The 17,027-nt window shown below is 56.4% G+C and overlaps 1 protein-coding gene across 1 annotated transcript in view; it reads right to left on the reverse strand.

The window, feature by feature from the left end:
- Window positions 1-2,196: 2,196 nt before the first annotated feature.
- STX1A (syntaxin 1A) overlaps window positions 2,197-17,027 on the reverse strand; it is a gene marked incomplete at both ends in the record, with an annotated part of 59,245 nt that continues 44,414 nt past the window's right edge. The window contains 7 exons of the mRNA XM_084219121.1: window positions 2,197-2,274; window positions 3,373-3,483; window positions 4,957-5,094; window positions 5,370-5,443; window positions 9,142-9,250; window positions 12,682-12,755; window positions 15,821-15,895. Of these exons, the coding sequence (XP_084075247.1) occupies window positions 2,197-2,274; window positions 3,373-3,483; window positions 4,957-5,094; window positions 5,370-5,443; window positions 9,142-9,250; window positions 12,682-12,755; window positions 15,821-15,895 (659 nt within the window). The remainder of the gene's footprint in view (window positions 2,275-3,372; window positions 3,484-4,956; window positions 5,095-5,369; window positions 5,444-9,141; window positions 9,251-12,681; window positions 12,756-15,820; window positions 15,896-17,027) is intronic.

Raw genomic sequence — 17,027 nt, forward strand, 5'->3', positions numbered from 1 at the left:
ACAGCCCTGATGTCAGGTGAGCTTGTGCCACTAGAGCCGCTGCCTGGAAGAAAAAAAGTCACCTTGTGCTAGCAGTTGGCATGGCTGCAGGGCAGGAGCCTGGGAGGAGGGTTTTCCTGCCTGCCCAGTGTTATTGCTTCCTGGAGGGGCCCTGGGGCTCTTGCTGGCCTGGCAGAGTAAGCATGGACGGCAGTGGCAGGGAGCTGCTGAGGGACAGAAGCATGGCCACTCCCTTTTCCTGCAGCCAGACGTGTCCCCCTGGCGCAGAGACCCTGCCTTGCCTGCCTCCTCGCCCTGCCTGCACGGTCCTGGTGCCCCAAGCCCTTCAGTGCCTGCAGGCTGCAGTGCTGGAGCTCACATCAGTGCTGTGGGACTGTGAAAGAAGGGGGCTCTGCTCTGGGCTGTTCCCATGGCTGTACCCCGAGGGGCTTGGACTGGGCAGTGTGGGGAACCAGGCTGGACCCACGTCCCAAGGGAGCTGCGTGCAGCAAGGGGCTGTGTGTGGGGACCTCAGGTGACAGGGGCAGAGAAGCCGTGTCGGGGCTGCTGCTGGGCAGGGCTGGCCCTGGGGCAGGCAGCACTCTGTGGCTGCAGCCTCTGCCTCTCCCCTGCACCCAGGGGCACCACACACAGCCAGTGCCTGAGCCACAGCACCCTGCCAGCTTGTGGAGCAGCCCTGTCCTGGTGCTGGTGGGAGCTGGAAGGTGACGCTGCCCAAGGCTGGAATGCTGGCTGCCATCAAGTGTCCCTTTTCTGCTACCAGCACCTGACAGCCAGCCCCTGTCCCAGAGTGGCAGTGAGTCCTACCTTGAGACACCTCTGTGGTGCTTTGGCATGGGCACAGGCCTGCCAGAGCCCTGGGGTCTCCAGAGGAAGGTGAGGGCAGAGCCCTGTCCCTAGCCTGAGGGAAACAGGCATTGGCAGTACCGGACCCCCCTGAGCTGTCAGTGCAGCTGCAGCTGTGTCATAGGCATGGCACAGGGCACCCAGGCTGTCCCACAGCTCCCCACTGAGCAGGTGCCTCACTGGATGGCTGGGCAGGAGGGCACGGTGCCAGGAGCAGCAGTGCCAGGAGGTGGCAAACAGGCAGCCAGGCACTGGCCTGTTCAGAGCCAGACTGGATACAGGAGGAGGCAGGCTGCTACTCCTGGCTTGCAGGGGCTGGATGCAGCAAGGGCTGCTCCTGGCACCACCACAGGAGAGAGCCCAACTGCTTCTAACCCCCAGCCATGGGTACGAAAAAGCAAGGCTGGAGCAGCCCTGCTTGCAGGTGAGTGCTGCCAGGGGCTGTGGACATCGGCAGCAGCCCCAGACCCTGGCAGGCAGAGTCCAGCCTGCAGGCAAGAGGAGCCAGGGCACCGTGTGCCAGGGCTGAGAGCACGGCCATGAGGCTGTGCTGCAGGATGAGCAGCCAGGCAAATTCACTGGCCTTGGACTCTCCGTGCCATCCTGCCCTGTCAGGCCAGCAACCAGGAGCAGCACCGGCCCCCACGTGCCCTATTCCTGTCCCCAGGCTACTGCGATGGCCCCAGGCAGCAGCTCCTTATTCCACACTGCTCCATCAGGCACCCACCAGCCTTTGGCACCCTACTGGGGTGAGGGCTCATGTAGGGAGGGGAGGAGTGGCAGGGATGGAGCCCCAGAGCCAGACACAGTCACCGGCCAGGCAGGGCTGGGCAGAGCACACCCCTGGGGAAGGGCCCCGGAGAGAAGCAGCCCGAGGGAAGGTGTTTGCAAGCACAGATGCGGCTGACAGACATGAGAGTTGGAGGTGATGGGCAAGCTGGGGAGGTTGACTGGGCACTCCCGAGGACCCCTGACCCCCATCATCCCTCCCTCCTCTGTCACTAACACACGCTGCCCATCACAGGATGAGCAGCAGCAGCGCCCACAGGCACTTCTGTCCCCCACCCAGCCGGTCCCAGCCAGCCCCCCAGGCCGGAGCAGTGATGAGAGCTCGGGGTCCCCGCCGGGGTGCCCCTTGCAGCCATCACCACGGCCGGCCCCCCGCCTGCCCCGGGGCCGGAGCTCCCTCCACACAGACGCACCGCACCGCACACACAGCGTCACAAACAACCATGCATTAAACTGAAATGCTGCTGGGAGGCTCCGGGGCTGCGCGGGTCGCTCCGGGTGGCTGCAGCCCCATGGCACGCGCGGCTCCATCCATCGCACACAGACAGTCCTGGGGGGAGGCTAGCCGAAAATGCCGCCGAAGGTGGAGGCGATGACGATGCCCAGGATCACGCAGCAGATTATGATCATGATCTTCTTCTGCTCGGGTGTCCCAGCAGCGGTGGGGAGAGAGGGGAGAGGGGATGGTGAGCGGTGGGGCAGGGTGGACACAGGTGTTCAGAACAGCAGTCTGTCTGTCCTGTTCCCCTTTGCCCGTGGTGGGCTCTGAGCAGCACCTTGGGAGGCAGAAAGGCTCTGGCAGTCCCGGGGAGGGAGGGACAGCCCTGCTCCAGCTTCTGCCCTGGGATGGCAGAGCTGAGCTGGTGGCCTTCCGGTCCTGAAGCTGATATGGGAGCAGGACAGACAGCTGGCACTGTGCTCAGACTCTGCACCAAACCATGACCTTTCCCTCTTTTTATTTTGCAAGGGCTGTGGCTCTCACAGCAGGGGTGCACCTGTCCCTTTTCCTCCCCCAAGTAGCACCCCTGCCCTACAGCTCATTGTCAGCTTTCACACAGTCTGTGCTGGGAGCTCTGCAACCCTCAGGGCCTGGGTTGCTCCCAGGGGTGTGGGGCAAAGAGGTCCCTGGGCACCTCCAAAGCTGTGCCAGGCTGCCAGGGGCAGGCAAGGAGCCAGCCAGCCCTGTGCCTGGGACGGAGGTGTCAGCAGTGCAGGCAGGGGCAGATGGGCCCCAGCCAGAGCCCTGACTTGTAGCATCCCAAGAACTCTCCCCCCTTGGTCAGTCCCCAAGCCCTCAGCCCTGGAAACATTAACTACTTAACACAGAGTCATCCCTCCCAAAGGGAAAAACAGTCTCCCCCATGGACTTGGTGTCACAACTTCCTTGGGTTTCTCCTCCCCCTGTCACTGCCTTGGTACCCCTGGTGGCCACCCCCCTACCCCTGGTGGCCAGGCCCCTCTGCCCAGCCCTTAGCTCTGCCCCCCACCCCTTCCCCTTTATAAACTGCCTGCTCCACGTGGTTCTTCCTCTTTCCCTGGGTTTGTCCTTCAGTGACAGTGTTACTCTGCTGGAATAAAACCTTGCAAAGAGCCTTTCCTGCCTCTATCGCTGAGTTGCTGAGTGGAGGATGGAGTGCACTGCCTGAATGTTAACTCAGCCTGCCTTTCGACAGGAGAGGCTTGCTGGGGACAGGGAGCAGCACCTGCCACTGCAACACCTGCATTTTAGTGACTCACCCGTCTGGCTTTGCTCTGGTACTTCACCGCCTTTTTGGTGTCGGACACAGCCCTCTCCACGTAGTCCACCGAGTGCTCCACGTTGTACTCGATGCGGTCAATCATCTCTCCCTGCAGGGGGACACAGCCCGCGCGGCGGCGCAGACCTGAGCGCCCTCCTGCCCTGCTGCTCCCTGCCTCCGGGGGCACGCTGCCCTGCCCGGCAGCCCTGCACAGAGAGAGCACCGTCAGCCGCCTGCAGGCACTGCCTGAGTCCTGCTCCGGCCCAGAGGAGCTCCGTGCACATCCCAGCACGGAGACGGGCAAGGGTGAGGGACCAGGGAGCTCCCAGCCCAGTCCTGGAGCTGAGCTGCCCATCAAAGCCCCTCCAGGACCTACACCTGCACCACACCACATGCTGCTGAAACAGGAGGCATGGCAGGGAGCAAGGACAGTGCCAGCAGCACCACGGGGGATGCCTAGGAAACACACACCAGGGACCGCCGCTCCCACCCGCACATGCACCGCACCGAGGGCTGGAGGGTCTGGAGCAAGGGCTGAAGAGCCCTCCAGGGACCCCTGCCCTGCTCTGCCCCTGCTGCAGGGGTAGGCTGGGACTGGGGGATCCTCTGGGTGTGGGGACACAGGTTGGGGTGAGCTCCTCCAGCGCTGTTCACCTCCTTTAGCCCCATCCTGACCAGCCAGGTCTGCTGCAGCTGGACAGGGCTGGCAGGAGTGGGAGGTTTGGAGCCCTGTGTCCTCCTGGATGGCATGGAGGGAATTGAGGCCACAGAGCCATGGGCTCATAGCCAGCAATGCTGCAATGCCCATTTCTCACCCTAATGCTGGGGAGCACAGGGCTGCTGAGCACTGAGCCCCACCAACTGCTCCATCTCGTGTAAAACTGCTGCTGCTTCTTCCTCCCTGTGCCATAGGGCAGAGCAGAGCTGCCAGCCCTGCTGCCTGCCTGGTGTCCTTCTATTCCCAGTGCCAGCAGCTCAGAGCAGGGCATGGAATAATGAATCCCCACATCTGTCCCCCCACTGCAGACAGGACAGGCCACCAACACCACGGTGCCCTGGTGACCCTTGGTGTCCTGCCACTGGCCATCCCAGTGCCATGCAAGCAGCAGCCATGCAGGGGCAGCCATGCAGAGCAGAGCATGCAGCACCACGGGGCCTTTACCTGCCACTGACGTCTCCTCAGGCCATGGCAGCATGGCAGGCAAGAAGGGGGGTGAGCAAAGACACAGAGCCCGTGCCTGGCTGAAGGGACTGGTGCCACGGGCTGGCAGCACAGCCCTGGCCCCCCTGAGCTCACCCAGCTGGGCCTGGTGCTCCAGGGAAGGTGAAGGAATCTCCCCCTGCATGGCAGCCCCCCAGAGCCCTCCTTCTGAGTCCCTCCCACCCCACACACACAGCACCCAGCCCTGGGAGCCCAGCTCAGCCCCACTGGGAGCCATGCTGCTCCTGGAGGTGTTATTTCCCCTCAGCACCCACCCACCCAGGCAGGGGAGCACTGTTCTGCAGCCTCCCCAGCCAGCACAGGGAGCCCCATCACCCTCCAAGCCCTCCAGGTGAGCCCTGGGCTGCACCTTTTCCCCACCTGGCTCTCCACCAGCATGGCCATGTCCATGAACATGTCGTGCAGCTCTCGGATGCTGTTCTCCAGCTTGATGATCTCACTGTGCCGTGTCTCAATCTCGTTCAGAGCCTGCTTGGTGATGTTTGAATCCATGATGATCTGCAGAGAAAACAAGGCCACTGAGCACCATGCTCAGACTGGGGGCACCGAGAGAGGGATGAGCAGGAGCTGCAGAGCCCCTCCAACCACCCCAAGGCAGGCAGTTTGCAGCAGGATGCTGGGATTCGGGCTGCTCCAGCAGACCTGAGCCCCCAGACCCCTCTGACACGGGCTGTGTCCATGACTGGCACTGAGGCCACTGTGGCAGCACAGCTAGCAGCCAGCCCTGCTGCTGGGGCCAGCTCACAGCTGTGAGCAGCTGTGGCAGAGCTTACCCCAGAGGAGAAGATGGCCGGGTTGCCGCTCTCCAGCATGTCCTCCAGCTCCTCGCTGGTGGTGGTCCTGCCAGCTGCAACCACACAACACAGGTCAGACAAGGGCCCCCTGAGCCCAACACACATCCCACAGGCTCCTCTCCCATGAGTGGAGCAGAGCAAAGCTCTCAGCCCCAGGAGCACACAGCCTCTCACAGCCTGGGGGAACACTCCTGCCCCAAAATTTGGTGAAACACTGGAAAATCCTGAGCACTGCACCTGTGCCTCCCCAGAGAGAGGTCCAGAGTACATCTGCCTCTTACTTGGCATCTCTAGCAATTAAAGTTTCTTGGGGAGAAGCAAACCCAGCCCTAAGCTGGCAGGGAGAGAAGGGTGAGAGACAGTGCCCAGGTCACTGCAGAGCCACTGCAAACTCTGGGACAGGTGAATGTGAAACCACTGAGGAGACTTCACAGCACACTCCTGGCCCTGTAATGGCCAGCTGGACAGAGTGACCATCCCCAGTGACCAGCTCCCAGGGCATGGGGCAGGAGCAGCCCTGTCAGGGTGTGGGGGAAGCTCCCAGGGAAGCCCCTGGTGCCACAGCTCAGTCCCACAGCCCAGCTGACACTGGGTGGCAGTCTGTCCAACACTGCATGCAGATGGTCTATAAATAGGGAAGGCAGCTCAGGGCTGAAGGAGTCCAATGGTCCATGGCCAAATCAGGGCTCAGCTGGGCTCTCCAGGCTGGCAGCATCCCTGCTCCCAGCAGCAGGGCTGCACAGCACCTGCAGAGCCACAGCTGGGGCTCACACTGAGGACAAGGCACCTTCCCAAGGCTGGGATGCTCTGCCTGCAGCTGGCTTTTCAGCACTAACAGACACAAATCCACACAGTTCATGGAGAGTAATGCTGTCTTGCCCAGCTGTGTGTGAGGTAACAGGTACAGCTGGCTGGCCCACCTGGCTGTCACCCAGCTCAGACAGGTCTGGCACTGCCCAGGCTGGGATCAGGATGAGGATTCAGCCACAGAACCCTGCAGGTCCTCAGAGCTGCTCCTGGGTGGGCAGGGGGATGCTGATGGTCACACAGCACAACCCCTGGCACACACAGACACAGCAGGAGAAGGGGGACAGATCCTGAGCCCCAGGGGGTGGCTACAGCTGGGGGCACTGACTCCACATCACCAGCTCTGCCACTGTCCTGCTTGCAGAGCCAGATGTGGTGGGGATGGAGAAACTTGCTGGTGCTGTGGAGCCTGCCAGAGCACTGAGCAACTGAGAAGTTCTTGCTCTCATACTCTGAAAACATGAGTGATTTACTGGCTTTGCTGTCAGAGCTACCAGCACTATCTTTGGACTCCTCAGCAGGAAAGAGAGCTGAGGATGTTGTAGAGATCTGTGCAGTCACATCCCAGCTGAGCTCTGTCCCAGAGAGCCTGTGCAGGAGCAGCTGGGGCTGAAGGCCCTGCCTGGGACACCCCAGGCCAAGCAGAGCCCATGCCCAGGCAGCACTCCTGGTAAAACCTCTCTAAGCTGCTCCTTGGGATGAGTCTTTTTGCCAGGAAATATCTTCCACTGTCTGATGGGGGAATCCAGCCCTGGCAAAGGGCTGTGCACAGGGCTGTGTCCCTCCCCAGCACAGCTCTGCACCTCTTCTGCAGCAAGGAGAAATGCACTCCTCTCCCACACTCCTCCATCCTGAAGGGAACAAGAGTCCCTTGCTCTCAGGAAGTGGGGCACCTCTCCTAGAGCACACACTGCTCCATGGGGACTCCTCAGCAGCCCTGTCCCTCTGTCAGGCACTGACAACCTGGCAGGATGGACAAGAACAACCATCTATCTCCAGAATTTAGGCAGAGCAGCAGAGCCCTCCCAAAATTCAGTAAGAAAACAAGAGGAAGGTTTCTTTCAGATCTGCATCAATCAAGGACAAGGCTGAGCCCTTCCAAGCCTCCTGTCCCAGAGGGAGGCACAGGGATACCTTAAATTCCTGCTCACATGACAAGCCACTCCTCAGCTGTCACTGCAGGGTGATGGTGGCTGGGGGGTGACTCAGGCACTGGAGCAGTGACACATCCTGCTCTACAGCAACCTGGCAAGCTCTTGTTGAGCCTCGTGTCAGTCAGCCTTCCCAGGCAGCCCTGGCAGTATCAGACATCAGAGTAATCTGAACAAAGATTAAGGTTTGCACAGCCATGTGTCCTTCCAGCCCCCCACAGAAATTCCCACAGCACCCAGATTCCCAGCACATCCCCACAGGTGTTGGGACACCAGGTTGACTCACAGATCTCCTGTCATTATTCGCAGTGAGTTGTTGGAGGAAAGAAAAAACATCCATTTGGTTCTTAGAAAAAGAAAAGGACTGAGTTCAGAGCCTTCCATTCTGAGCACAAACCCCACAACATGTCTGAAACTGAGATTATTTGGAAGAATTTCCTTTAATCTCTGCATGCCCTGCTTCCCCCTTGATTACTCCCCTAATTACTTGGTTCTTCTTTGCTGGGAGATCACCCTTTGCTCTAAAGCATCCAGGTACCACTGGCTGCCCAGAAGAACCATCAGGAGAGGGTTTTTATAGAGAGGCAGGACTGGACTGCTCCCAGGTGATGGGCTCTGGGTGACTCAGAGATCCCAGTGCCACAGCATTGCCACCTGGGTGAGTGTCACCAGCCTCAGGGGTGTCACCCTTGGCCACAACATGATGGCTGCTAAGAGCCATCAGTCCTGGGCCCAGAGGGGCAGCCCTGAGGCTCCTGCTCTCCTGTGCAAGGGAGGCCAACAGGAGCAGGGAGTGCTCCCATCTCAAGAATTCCCTTCTCTGTTTTCATGTTTGGCTTAGTTCATCCATGAAGAAGAGCACCCTGAGGAAGGACAAGCACCCACAAGAAGCAGGAATTCCCATGAGCTTCTTCAAATTAAAAAGTAGCTGCAAACACAGAAGGAATCCCTCCCCTTGTGATCCCTGTGCTCTCTCTGCACCATTTTGGGATGCAATTTGCTGGATGCACTTTGCCACTGGAACTCAACTCCCACCCCACAGGAACCATGTTCCAGCTGCTCCCAGGGGCTCTGCCCAGCTGTGGGAGTGTCCCAGATTGCAAGGCAAGAGGTATTATCCCTATTACCATCTGTGTGGCAGTTGTCTTGTGTCAAGTGAGCAGTTAGCCTTATTTCTCTGAGTGATCACAGCCACTCCTCCTCCAGGGACACATCTGCTGATAAGAGGCCACTGAATGTCCGTGCATGGCTGATAAGAACTGCAGCATCCCATTGGGAGATGTGAGCCCAGGGGGAGGAGCCAAGCATTCCTACCTGGATATAATCTGGAGATTCTGGAACACCAGCACAGCTTCTCCACTGGATTCCCAGAGGAGCAGCAGCTGCCTCTTCCCCTGGATCCTCAGAGGATTCTGCACCCTTCTCCAGGATCCCTGCTCCAGCAGAACCACCCCTGGCCCTGCAGGAGGGCTGAGCCACAATTCCAATGGCCCTGCTGGCAGCACCCTGACCCACAGGGTGTCAGGCTGTGTTCTGGCAGTGTTGGTTTAGTTTATTGCAGTGTTTATTTTATCCTTTTATTTTCTTCCCTATTAAAGAACTGTTATTTCCTGCTCCCATATCTTTGCCTGAGAGCCCCTTAATGTAAAATTCATAGCAATTCAGAGGGAGGGGGTTTACATTTTCCATTTCAGGGGAGGCTCCTGCCTTCCTTAGCAGACACCTGAGACAGGGAGCAGCTCTGGCCCACTGGGAGTGGTGAGGAGGTGGCTCCATGGGGGCAGGTTACTCACTGATCTCCAGCTGCCTCTGGATCCTGCCCTTGCAGCGCTCCCGGTAGTCGGTCTGCGTGGCGTTGTACTCCGACATCACCTCCACGAACTTGCGGGACAGCGTGGAGTGCTGGCAGGGAACACAAGGGGACAGGCAGTGACAGCCTCACTGACATCTTATGAAAAATCCTTTCCTTAGGATCTTTTCTCCTGAGAAGCTGAGAGACATCAGAAATTAAATGTAAACAATGATTGTCTGCTGCTGTGGGATGCAGCAGGTGGGTCTGGGATTGGTCTCATGTGGTTGTTTTTAATTAATGGCCAATCTCAGCCCAGCTGTCCAGGTCACTCACAAGATTTTATTATCATTCCCTTCCTTTCCTTGCTGGCCTTCTGATGAAATCCTTTCTTCTGTTCTTTCAGTATCGTTTTAATATGTGATTTTCTTTTAATATAATATATAATAAAGTAATAACTCAGCCTTCTGAAACACAGAGTCAAAATTCTCATCTCTTCCCTCATCCTGGGACCCCTGTGAACACCCCCACATGAGAGTTCCAGCAGAGGGAGAGCCCTGCCAGCCCTGTGTCTCTCTGGGAGCCCCTCAGGAACCCTGGCCAGCAGACAGCAGGGGACACTCTCTGTGCCCCGAGGGTGCTGAGGGCAGCCAGGCTGGTCGCCTCTGCAGCAGAAGAGACACCAGAGACATCAGCTCATCTCCCTCCCCCAGCACAAACCTCCCACCAACCCCTGGCAGCTCCAGAGGTGCTGGCCCAGAGCAAGGTCACAGCAGCTCCCAAGGATCTCAGCTCAAAATCCAGCAACAAGAGACACTTCTGCTGCTCCAAAGTTGTTTTTCCTAAAACCCACTTCATTCTCATTCAGCTGAAAACTATCAACATATGTTGATCTGGAGCCAAAAATAGCCTGGGTGCTGAGTGACACCCTTCCTGCTCACTAGCACACCATGCTACACCTCTATTGCTTAAGAAATTACTAAACTCAGTGTTTATTTTCTCAGATTGTTATTTTCTGTTCCTATGAGCATCCCACACGTCTACAAAATGCATTTGATTTTTGAAGGAATAGGGAGTTTTGTGCAAAATCAGCTGGAAAAAAAGCATTTCAAATGGCTTTCAGACATTACAGAAACCTACCTGAATATTCACAGCAAATAAAAAGCATTCCAAAATGCACCTTGTGATTGAACTCAATGAACAGAAAATATTAACTCAAGTTGGGAAAAGGATGGTCTGTGGTGTCTCCCTCCTGGGTATTGAGGAGACAAACCCTGCAGGAGCTCAGAGATGGGGAGCAGCCAGGTCAGAAGCCAGAGCTGCACAGTGGAGCAGTGTCACATTGCCAAGAGATCCTCCCCTGCACCAGGGAAATGCCAAGAAATGCCCAGATTGCAGAAAAACTTCCCAACTCCCTGACTGAGGGAGTTTGGGTTTTCCAGCCTGGAGAAGGGAAGGCTCTGGGGAGACCTTAAAGTCACTTCCAGAGCTGAAGGGGCTCCCAGAGAGCTGGAGAGGGACTTTGGACAAGGGCCTGGAGTGACAGCACAAGAGGGAATGGCTTCCCACTGCCAGAGGACATGGTTAGATGGGATATTGGGAAGAGATCCTTCCCCATGAAGGTGCTGAGGCCCTGGCAGAGGGTGCCCAGTGTGGAGGAATGGCTACAGGACAGAGTCACCTTCTCTTGTTAGCTGACCAAGGACTGGGAAAGTACCAAACCCAGCTAATCTGAGTTTCTGCACCTGCAACAACATTGTGTCCTTGAGCACAGCAGTAGTATGATAACAGTAATGAGGATGAGACATGAGAAGCAGAAATGTAAGTTCTCAAGAATGAGGAAGAGCTGATATTGTAGTGTAACCAATAGTTTGTTTAGCTTACAGAATATGCATAGGCTTATTACATGTTGTGTATAAATGTTTGGTGCTTATCAATAAATTTGGAGCTTGCTGATTCCCACATTGAGCATCCCAAGCAGCTGTGGCTGCCCCAGCCCTGGCAGTGCCCAAGGCCAGGCTGGATGGGGCTTGGAGCAGCCTGGTGCAGCAGAAGGTGTCCCTGCCATGGCAGGGGGTTGGACTGGATCCCCTCTGAAGGTCCCTTCCAACCCAAACCCACCCATGGCTCCAGGGTGGAGCAGAGCCCTGAATCCCACCCTCCCCAGCCCAGGATGACACCTGAGCCACAGAGCTCACCCCAGACCAACCCAAACCCTGCTCAAACCCAGCCCTGGGCTGTGCAGCTCCCAGCTGGGGCCACCTCTGGGCTTTCCCCAGACACCAGGGCACAGCACAGCCCATACCAGGGGCCACACACTGACTGCCACTGGCACCTGCACTGGGATGGCATCAGCTCCTGAGGGGCTTGGCACACAGCAGAACCCCTTGGGGTGCCCAGCACTGCTGCCAGCACACAGAAGTGTCTCCAGAGTGGGAAGGGAAGGTTTTTCTTGCACGGATCTGCTGACAGCCTGACACTGCCCAGCTGCAGCACAGCTCTGTCCACTCTGGATCCCTTCTGGAGGGAACAGAAGGGCTGCTCTGCATCAGAACCTGCTGCTCTAGCATCCCTGGGCTCTGCCATGCCCCTGCCCTAGGCACAGGTGAGCCTTTGCCCTCCCCACAGCCTTGGGGTGAGCTGGCACAGACAGCATCTCCCTGGGGCTGGGGGTGCTGGGAGCTGCATCTGCAGAGCTGCTCCACCACCACTGCAGCTGGGAGAGCAGGCTCCCTGCCTGGCTCCCCAGGCTGAGAGGAGAGAAACTACAACAGCCAGAACTCCTCCAGCAGCACTGCAGAGAATGAAGATCTCAGGACTTTTTGTGTGTGCAGAACCCCCTGTGAGAGCCACAGATCTACATCTGGACCCCAGCCCAGGGGATAAAGAGCAGCACTGGCTGCCCCTGTTGCCTTTACCCCATTAATGGTTTGCTAAAACCATTAAACAGAACAAGGCTCTGAGCTGCTTTGTGTTCACCCACATCCCCAGCAGAGAGGACACAGCGCTGCAGTGATGCAAGGACAGATTCCAGGCTGGAGCAAAGGCTGCATCCCCCCAGGTACCCTCTCACCAAAGCAGCACCAGAAAGTAGAAATTACACAGCAGGAGAACAGGGCTTCAGGCAGAGAAATCCACTCCATAGCCAAACACAGGTTGTCATCATCTTACTGCAGGGGTTCCATATCTTGTCTCCTTATCACAAAAGTGTCACATCTTCTTGGTGTTTCTCATGGGCTGCTCCTCCAAGCTCTGCCTCTTTCTTCTTCACAAACCACCCAACTGACTCCAGCTCCCCTCTCACCCAGGCACCCCACTCTTTTCTAGCACTCTTCTCCTCACTGCTCACAGCTGTGCCTGTTAAAGTCAGACCTGTTCCTGACCTTTGATAATTGGCCCAGCTGCAACTCCTCAGGGGTGAGATTACTTTCTACACTATCTGTATTTTCTTAGATTCTATCCCCCTACACTGGCCTCCTCTCCCAGCCCTTCTGGGACCCCTGAGCTGCCCCCTGCACCCTCCCCTCCCTGCTCAGAGGCTCACCTGAGTTTTCCTTATCCGCAGGTCGGCCGATGACCGGTTCAGTCCCTCCTCTTGTTCAATGCTCTGCTCGATGCCTGAAGGGCAGAAGCACACGTTAGTTTGTTGTTGTGATTTCAGGGTTTACCCCAGAACCTCGGGTCCCTACCCTGATGATTCCCTGCTAGGTGTGTCACTCACCTCTCCTTTCCCCTCCCAGCACTGTCTGTCAATCCTGGAATTCCAGGAGGGCACTGAGTGATTGGCAGGTTCAAAGGATGCCCTCTACCCCTGGGGGGCATTGGGTCATCCAGGTGTCCTTTGTCCCTTGAGACCTCCTTCTGTGTCCCTGCCTGGTGGGATTCCTACCCCTTCCCTCCCCTCTCCCCGGGGTTAAAGGAACAGCACCCACATGGTTCAGGAGTTCTGCTGGAGCTGCTGTGGGTTCAGAGGCTGTGGGCCAGAATAAAGCTCTGGATCCAAACCCTCCATCACAACCCACTCCTTTCCTTCCCCATCGCCTTAAAGCTTCTCCCCAGAGGTAACCCCGAGGAGCAGACCCTGTTATGGGGGGAGGCTCCATCCCAGCACCACCAGAGCTCCTGCACACCTGGATTTGTCTCCAAGCATCCAGCCAGCCCAAAGTGTCTGTGGGGTGAAACACCACCCAGCCATGGCCAAAAGTGTCTGTGGGGTGAAACACCACACAGCCATGGCCAAAAGTGTCTCTGGGGTGAAACAACACACAGCCATGGCCAAAAGTGTCTCTGGGGTGAAACACCACAGTGCTGCTGTTTGGTTCAGCACCAAATGCCAGACCAGCTCAGGCACGTCCTGTCTGGCTGTATTGGTGATATTCCAATAGTTTGTGCTCTTTGGAGAACAAGCACACAATCATTCAGGCTGTAAAAGATCATCAACTCCAACCTTCCACTGATTACCTCAAGCCCATGAAACCACTCTGCCAAATGCCACATGTACTCATTTCTGGAACACTTCCAGGGATGGTGACTCCACCACTTTGCCAGAGCACCTGCTCCAGTGCTCAACCAAAGGAAAGAGACTGTTTGGCAAAGGGACTGTGAAGCACTGGATCAAGGAGTGTCACTTTGATTTTTAAAGATTTTTTAAGTTTTCTGATGTTTACATTCTTGTAGCAAACTTTCTCACACACTTTCTGTAAATAACTTATTGTTTGGCATCCTGTTATGGAGGAGAAGAAATTTGATGGACTGTTGGTCATTGGAGAGGTGGCACTCTCACCCTCCAACCCACTGTCACTTTCAGAAAACTATAAATATTAAAATCAAAAAATGAACTTCCCTTTTCTTCACCTTAAAAGCAGCAGTGTGGGCACTCCTGTTGTTTTATGTCCTCTAATAACACAAGGAGCAGCTGGTACTGGGCACTTCCCAAATCCTGACCACCCTGGCAGCAAAGCCTTGCAAAGCACCTGGTGCCTGGCCTCTGGCTGTGATTTAGGGCAGCACTGTCATCCCTGGGCTGGTGAGCCAGGATTTCCACATAAAATCAATGTGGTGCTTAGGTCTGATTGCCAGGATTCAAACAAATTGGAGAGCTGCTTCCACCAGAGAGGCAGGAGGAGAAAATCCAGAGCTGAAGTGTCTCTGCAAAATACCAAACCTCAAAACTCCTCCAGGAAACCAAAAACCAGCAGTTCCTCCTGGACCCACCATGCTGGCAGGAGTGCTGAGCACCCAGGGAGCAGCACAGGGCTCTGCTCTTTTAATTAGGAAGATAATTGACATGAAAGCCTCACTGCCATGGCAGGGAGGAGCTCTGTCATGTGCCACAGTGCTGGCACAGAGCAGGACCAGCAATCCTGCCCCATCCCTGGAAGTGCCCAGGGCCAGGTTAGACAGGGCTTGCAGCAGCCTGGAGCAGTGGGAGGTGTCCCTGCCCATGCCAGGGGGTGAAATGAGATTACCTTCAAGTCCTCTCCCAACTCAAACCATGCCATCATTCCAGGATTCCATGAAACCTGCTCCTCAAGGCCAGCTCAAGCCATGCTAACTCAAAGATTTCATTTCATCAGCAGGCTGGCCAGTGTGCAGGGACACACATCCCCACCTAACCCAGCCATGTGAGCTGGTGGCATCCCTGGAGTCTGGCTGAAAATCCCATTCCCAACACTGATGTCCCTCTCAGAGCCCAGCTGTGCCCAGCACTCTCCATCCTGGAGCAGGTTCCTCCTGCAGCAGGGCTCACCCTCCAGCACAGCTCAGTGGATTTCATCAGTCCCTGGACCTCCCTCTCACAGAGCATCCCCCCCATTCCCATGGAATGGCATTGGCAAACACTGGGCATTTCTGATCACTAATAAAATCACATTTTCCCAAGAAGCTAACAATCAGAATTAGCCCCTGCATGAGTAATGTCTGGCCTGAAGTCAGTTTGCTGTCAGCAGATGTTGTTTTTGATCAGCCCTGACTGTTTTCTGTCATTGATCATGCTGGCCATGAGGCAATGTGGGACACAGCACAAGCACCAGTCATCTGCTGCTCCAGGTAAATATGGCAGCAGAGAGGCTTTTCTGGGGGCAGGAAACAGGAGCCTGCCCTGCAATCCTTCAGGCTTTCAAAGTCCCTTACAAAACACTGAGCAAAACACTTATGGAAAAGGATTTTTGTTTTTTTAAGGCCCAACCCTATCACCAGGGATCCCAGGGCCATGGAATGGATCCCCTGGACTGTAGAATAGATAAGATATTCCTGGCTCTTCTTCCTGGCTCTAGCTGAGATCATGTGTTGGAGGACAGAGGGAACATGGGAACAGAGGCACAGGTCTCCTAGCCCACACAGGGGACATGGCCACACCAGGGGTGACCTAACACAGGGCTCTGGGCAGATCTGAGTCCTCCACGACTGCCAGACTCCCACAAAACCCCGGGATTAGTGAGGGCAAATTCACAAAGGGCAGGTAAAATCATCTGGAGGGTACAGCAGGGAGGGAAGGTGATGCTGATCCCTGGGAGTATTTCCAGCCTGGGACAGGAGTGCTCCAGGCAGAGCACACAGCTCCATGCCAGGCTCTTTAGTTTAGTTCAGTGTAGTTTAGTTTAGTTTAGTTCAGTTCAGTTTAGTTTGGTTCAGTTTAGTTCAGTTTAGTCCAGTTTAATTTAGTTCAGTTGGTCACCACTCACTCTTTAGTTTGGAGCGCACTTTGTTCGCCGTCTTCTTGATGTCAGACATCAGCTCCTCCAGCTCCTCTTTCGTTTCTGGGGAGAGAGCAAAGAGCAAACGTGGATGTGCTGCAGACACCACTGAGATCTGCTGCCCTGCAGAGTGCAGAGACCAGAGCTGTGAGCACTTTAACCCCCTCACTGGAAGGATTTCCAACCCCTGACTGAAAACACTCCCAATTCCCAGACTGGGAGCGCTCCCACAATCCAGACTGGGAGCATTCCCAGAATCCAGACTGGGAAAATTTCCACCCCCAGACTGGGAGCACTCCCACAATCCAGACTGGGAACACTTGCATCCCCAGACTGGGAGCATTCCCACAATCCAGACTGGGAGCACTCCCACAATCCAGACTGGGAAAATTTCTACCCCAAGACTGGGAGCACTCCCACAATCCAGACTGGGAGCACTCCCACAATCCAGACTGGGAGCACTCCCACAATCCAGACTGGGAACACTTGCATCCCCAGACTGGGAGCATTCCCAGAATCCAGACTGGGAAAATTTCCACCCCCAGACTGGGAGCACTCCCACAATCCAGACTGGGAACACTTGCATCCCCAGACTGGGAGCATTCCCACAATCCAGACTGGGAAAATTTCCACCCCCAGACTGGGAGTACTCCCACAATCCAGACTGGGAGCATTCCCAGAATCCAGACTGGGAAAATTTCCATCCCCACACTGGGAGCACTCCCACAATCCAGACTGGGAGCATTCCCAGAATCCAGACTGGGAACACTTGCATCCCCAGGCTGGGAGCATTCCCACAATCCAGACTGGGAGAACTCCCACTGTCCAGACTGAGAACACTTGCATCCCCAGACTGGGAGCACTCCCACAATCCAGACTGAGAGCATTCCCAGAATCCAGACTGGGAAAATTTCCACCCCCAGACTGGGAGCACTCCCACAATCCAGACTGGGAGCACTTCCAACCACCCCATGCTCTATGCTGGACTCTCCTGACACTCCTGAGACCTCCAGCCGCTTCCAGCTCCGGGGCCCCAACACAAGTGCTAAATTGAGCAAGAATAAGGTCAGGTTAGCCATGGGGAGGAAATGTCAGACCATGAGGGGCTGTGGCTGCCCCTGGATCCCTGGCAGTGCCCAAGGCCAGGCTGGGTGAGGCTGGGAATGACCTGGGACAGTGGAAGGTGTCACTGCCA

The sequence above is a fragment of the Fringilla coelebs genome (genome assembly GCF_963513975.1).
Source record: "Fringilla coelebs genome assembly, chromosome: 20".
NCBI classification, from domain to species: Eukaryota; Metazoa; Chordata; class Aves; order Passeriformes; family Fringillidae; genus Fringilla; species Fringilla coelebs.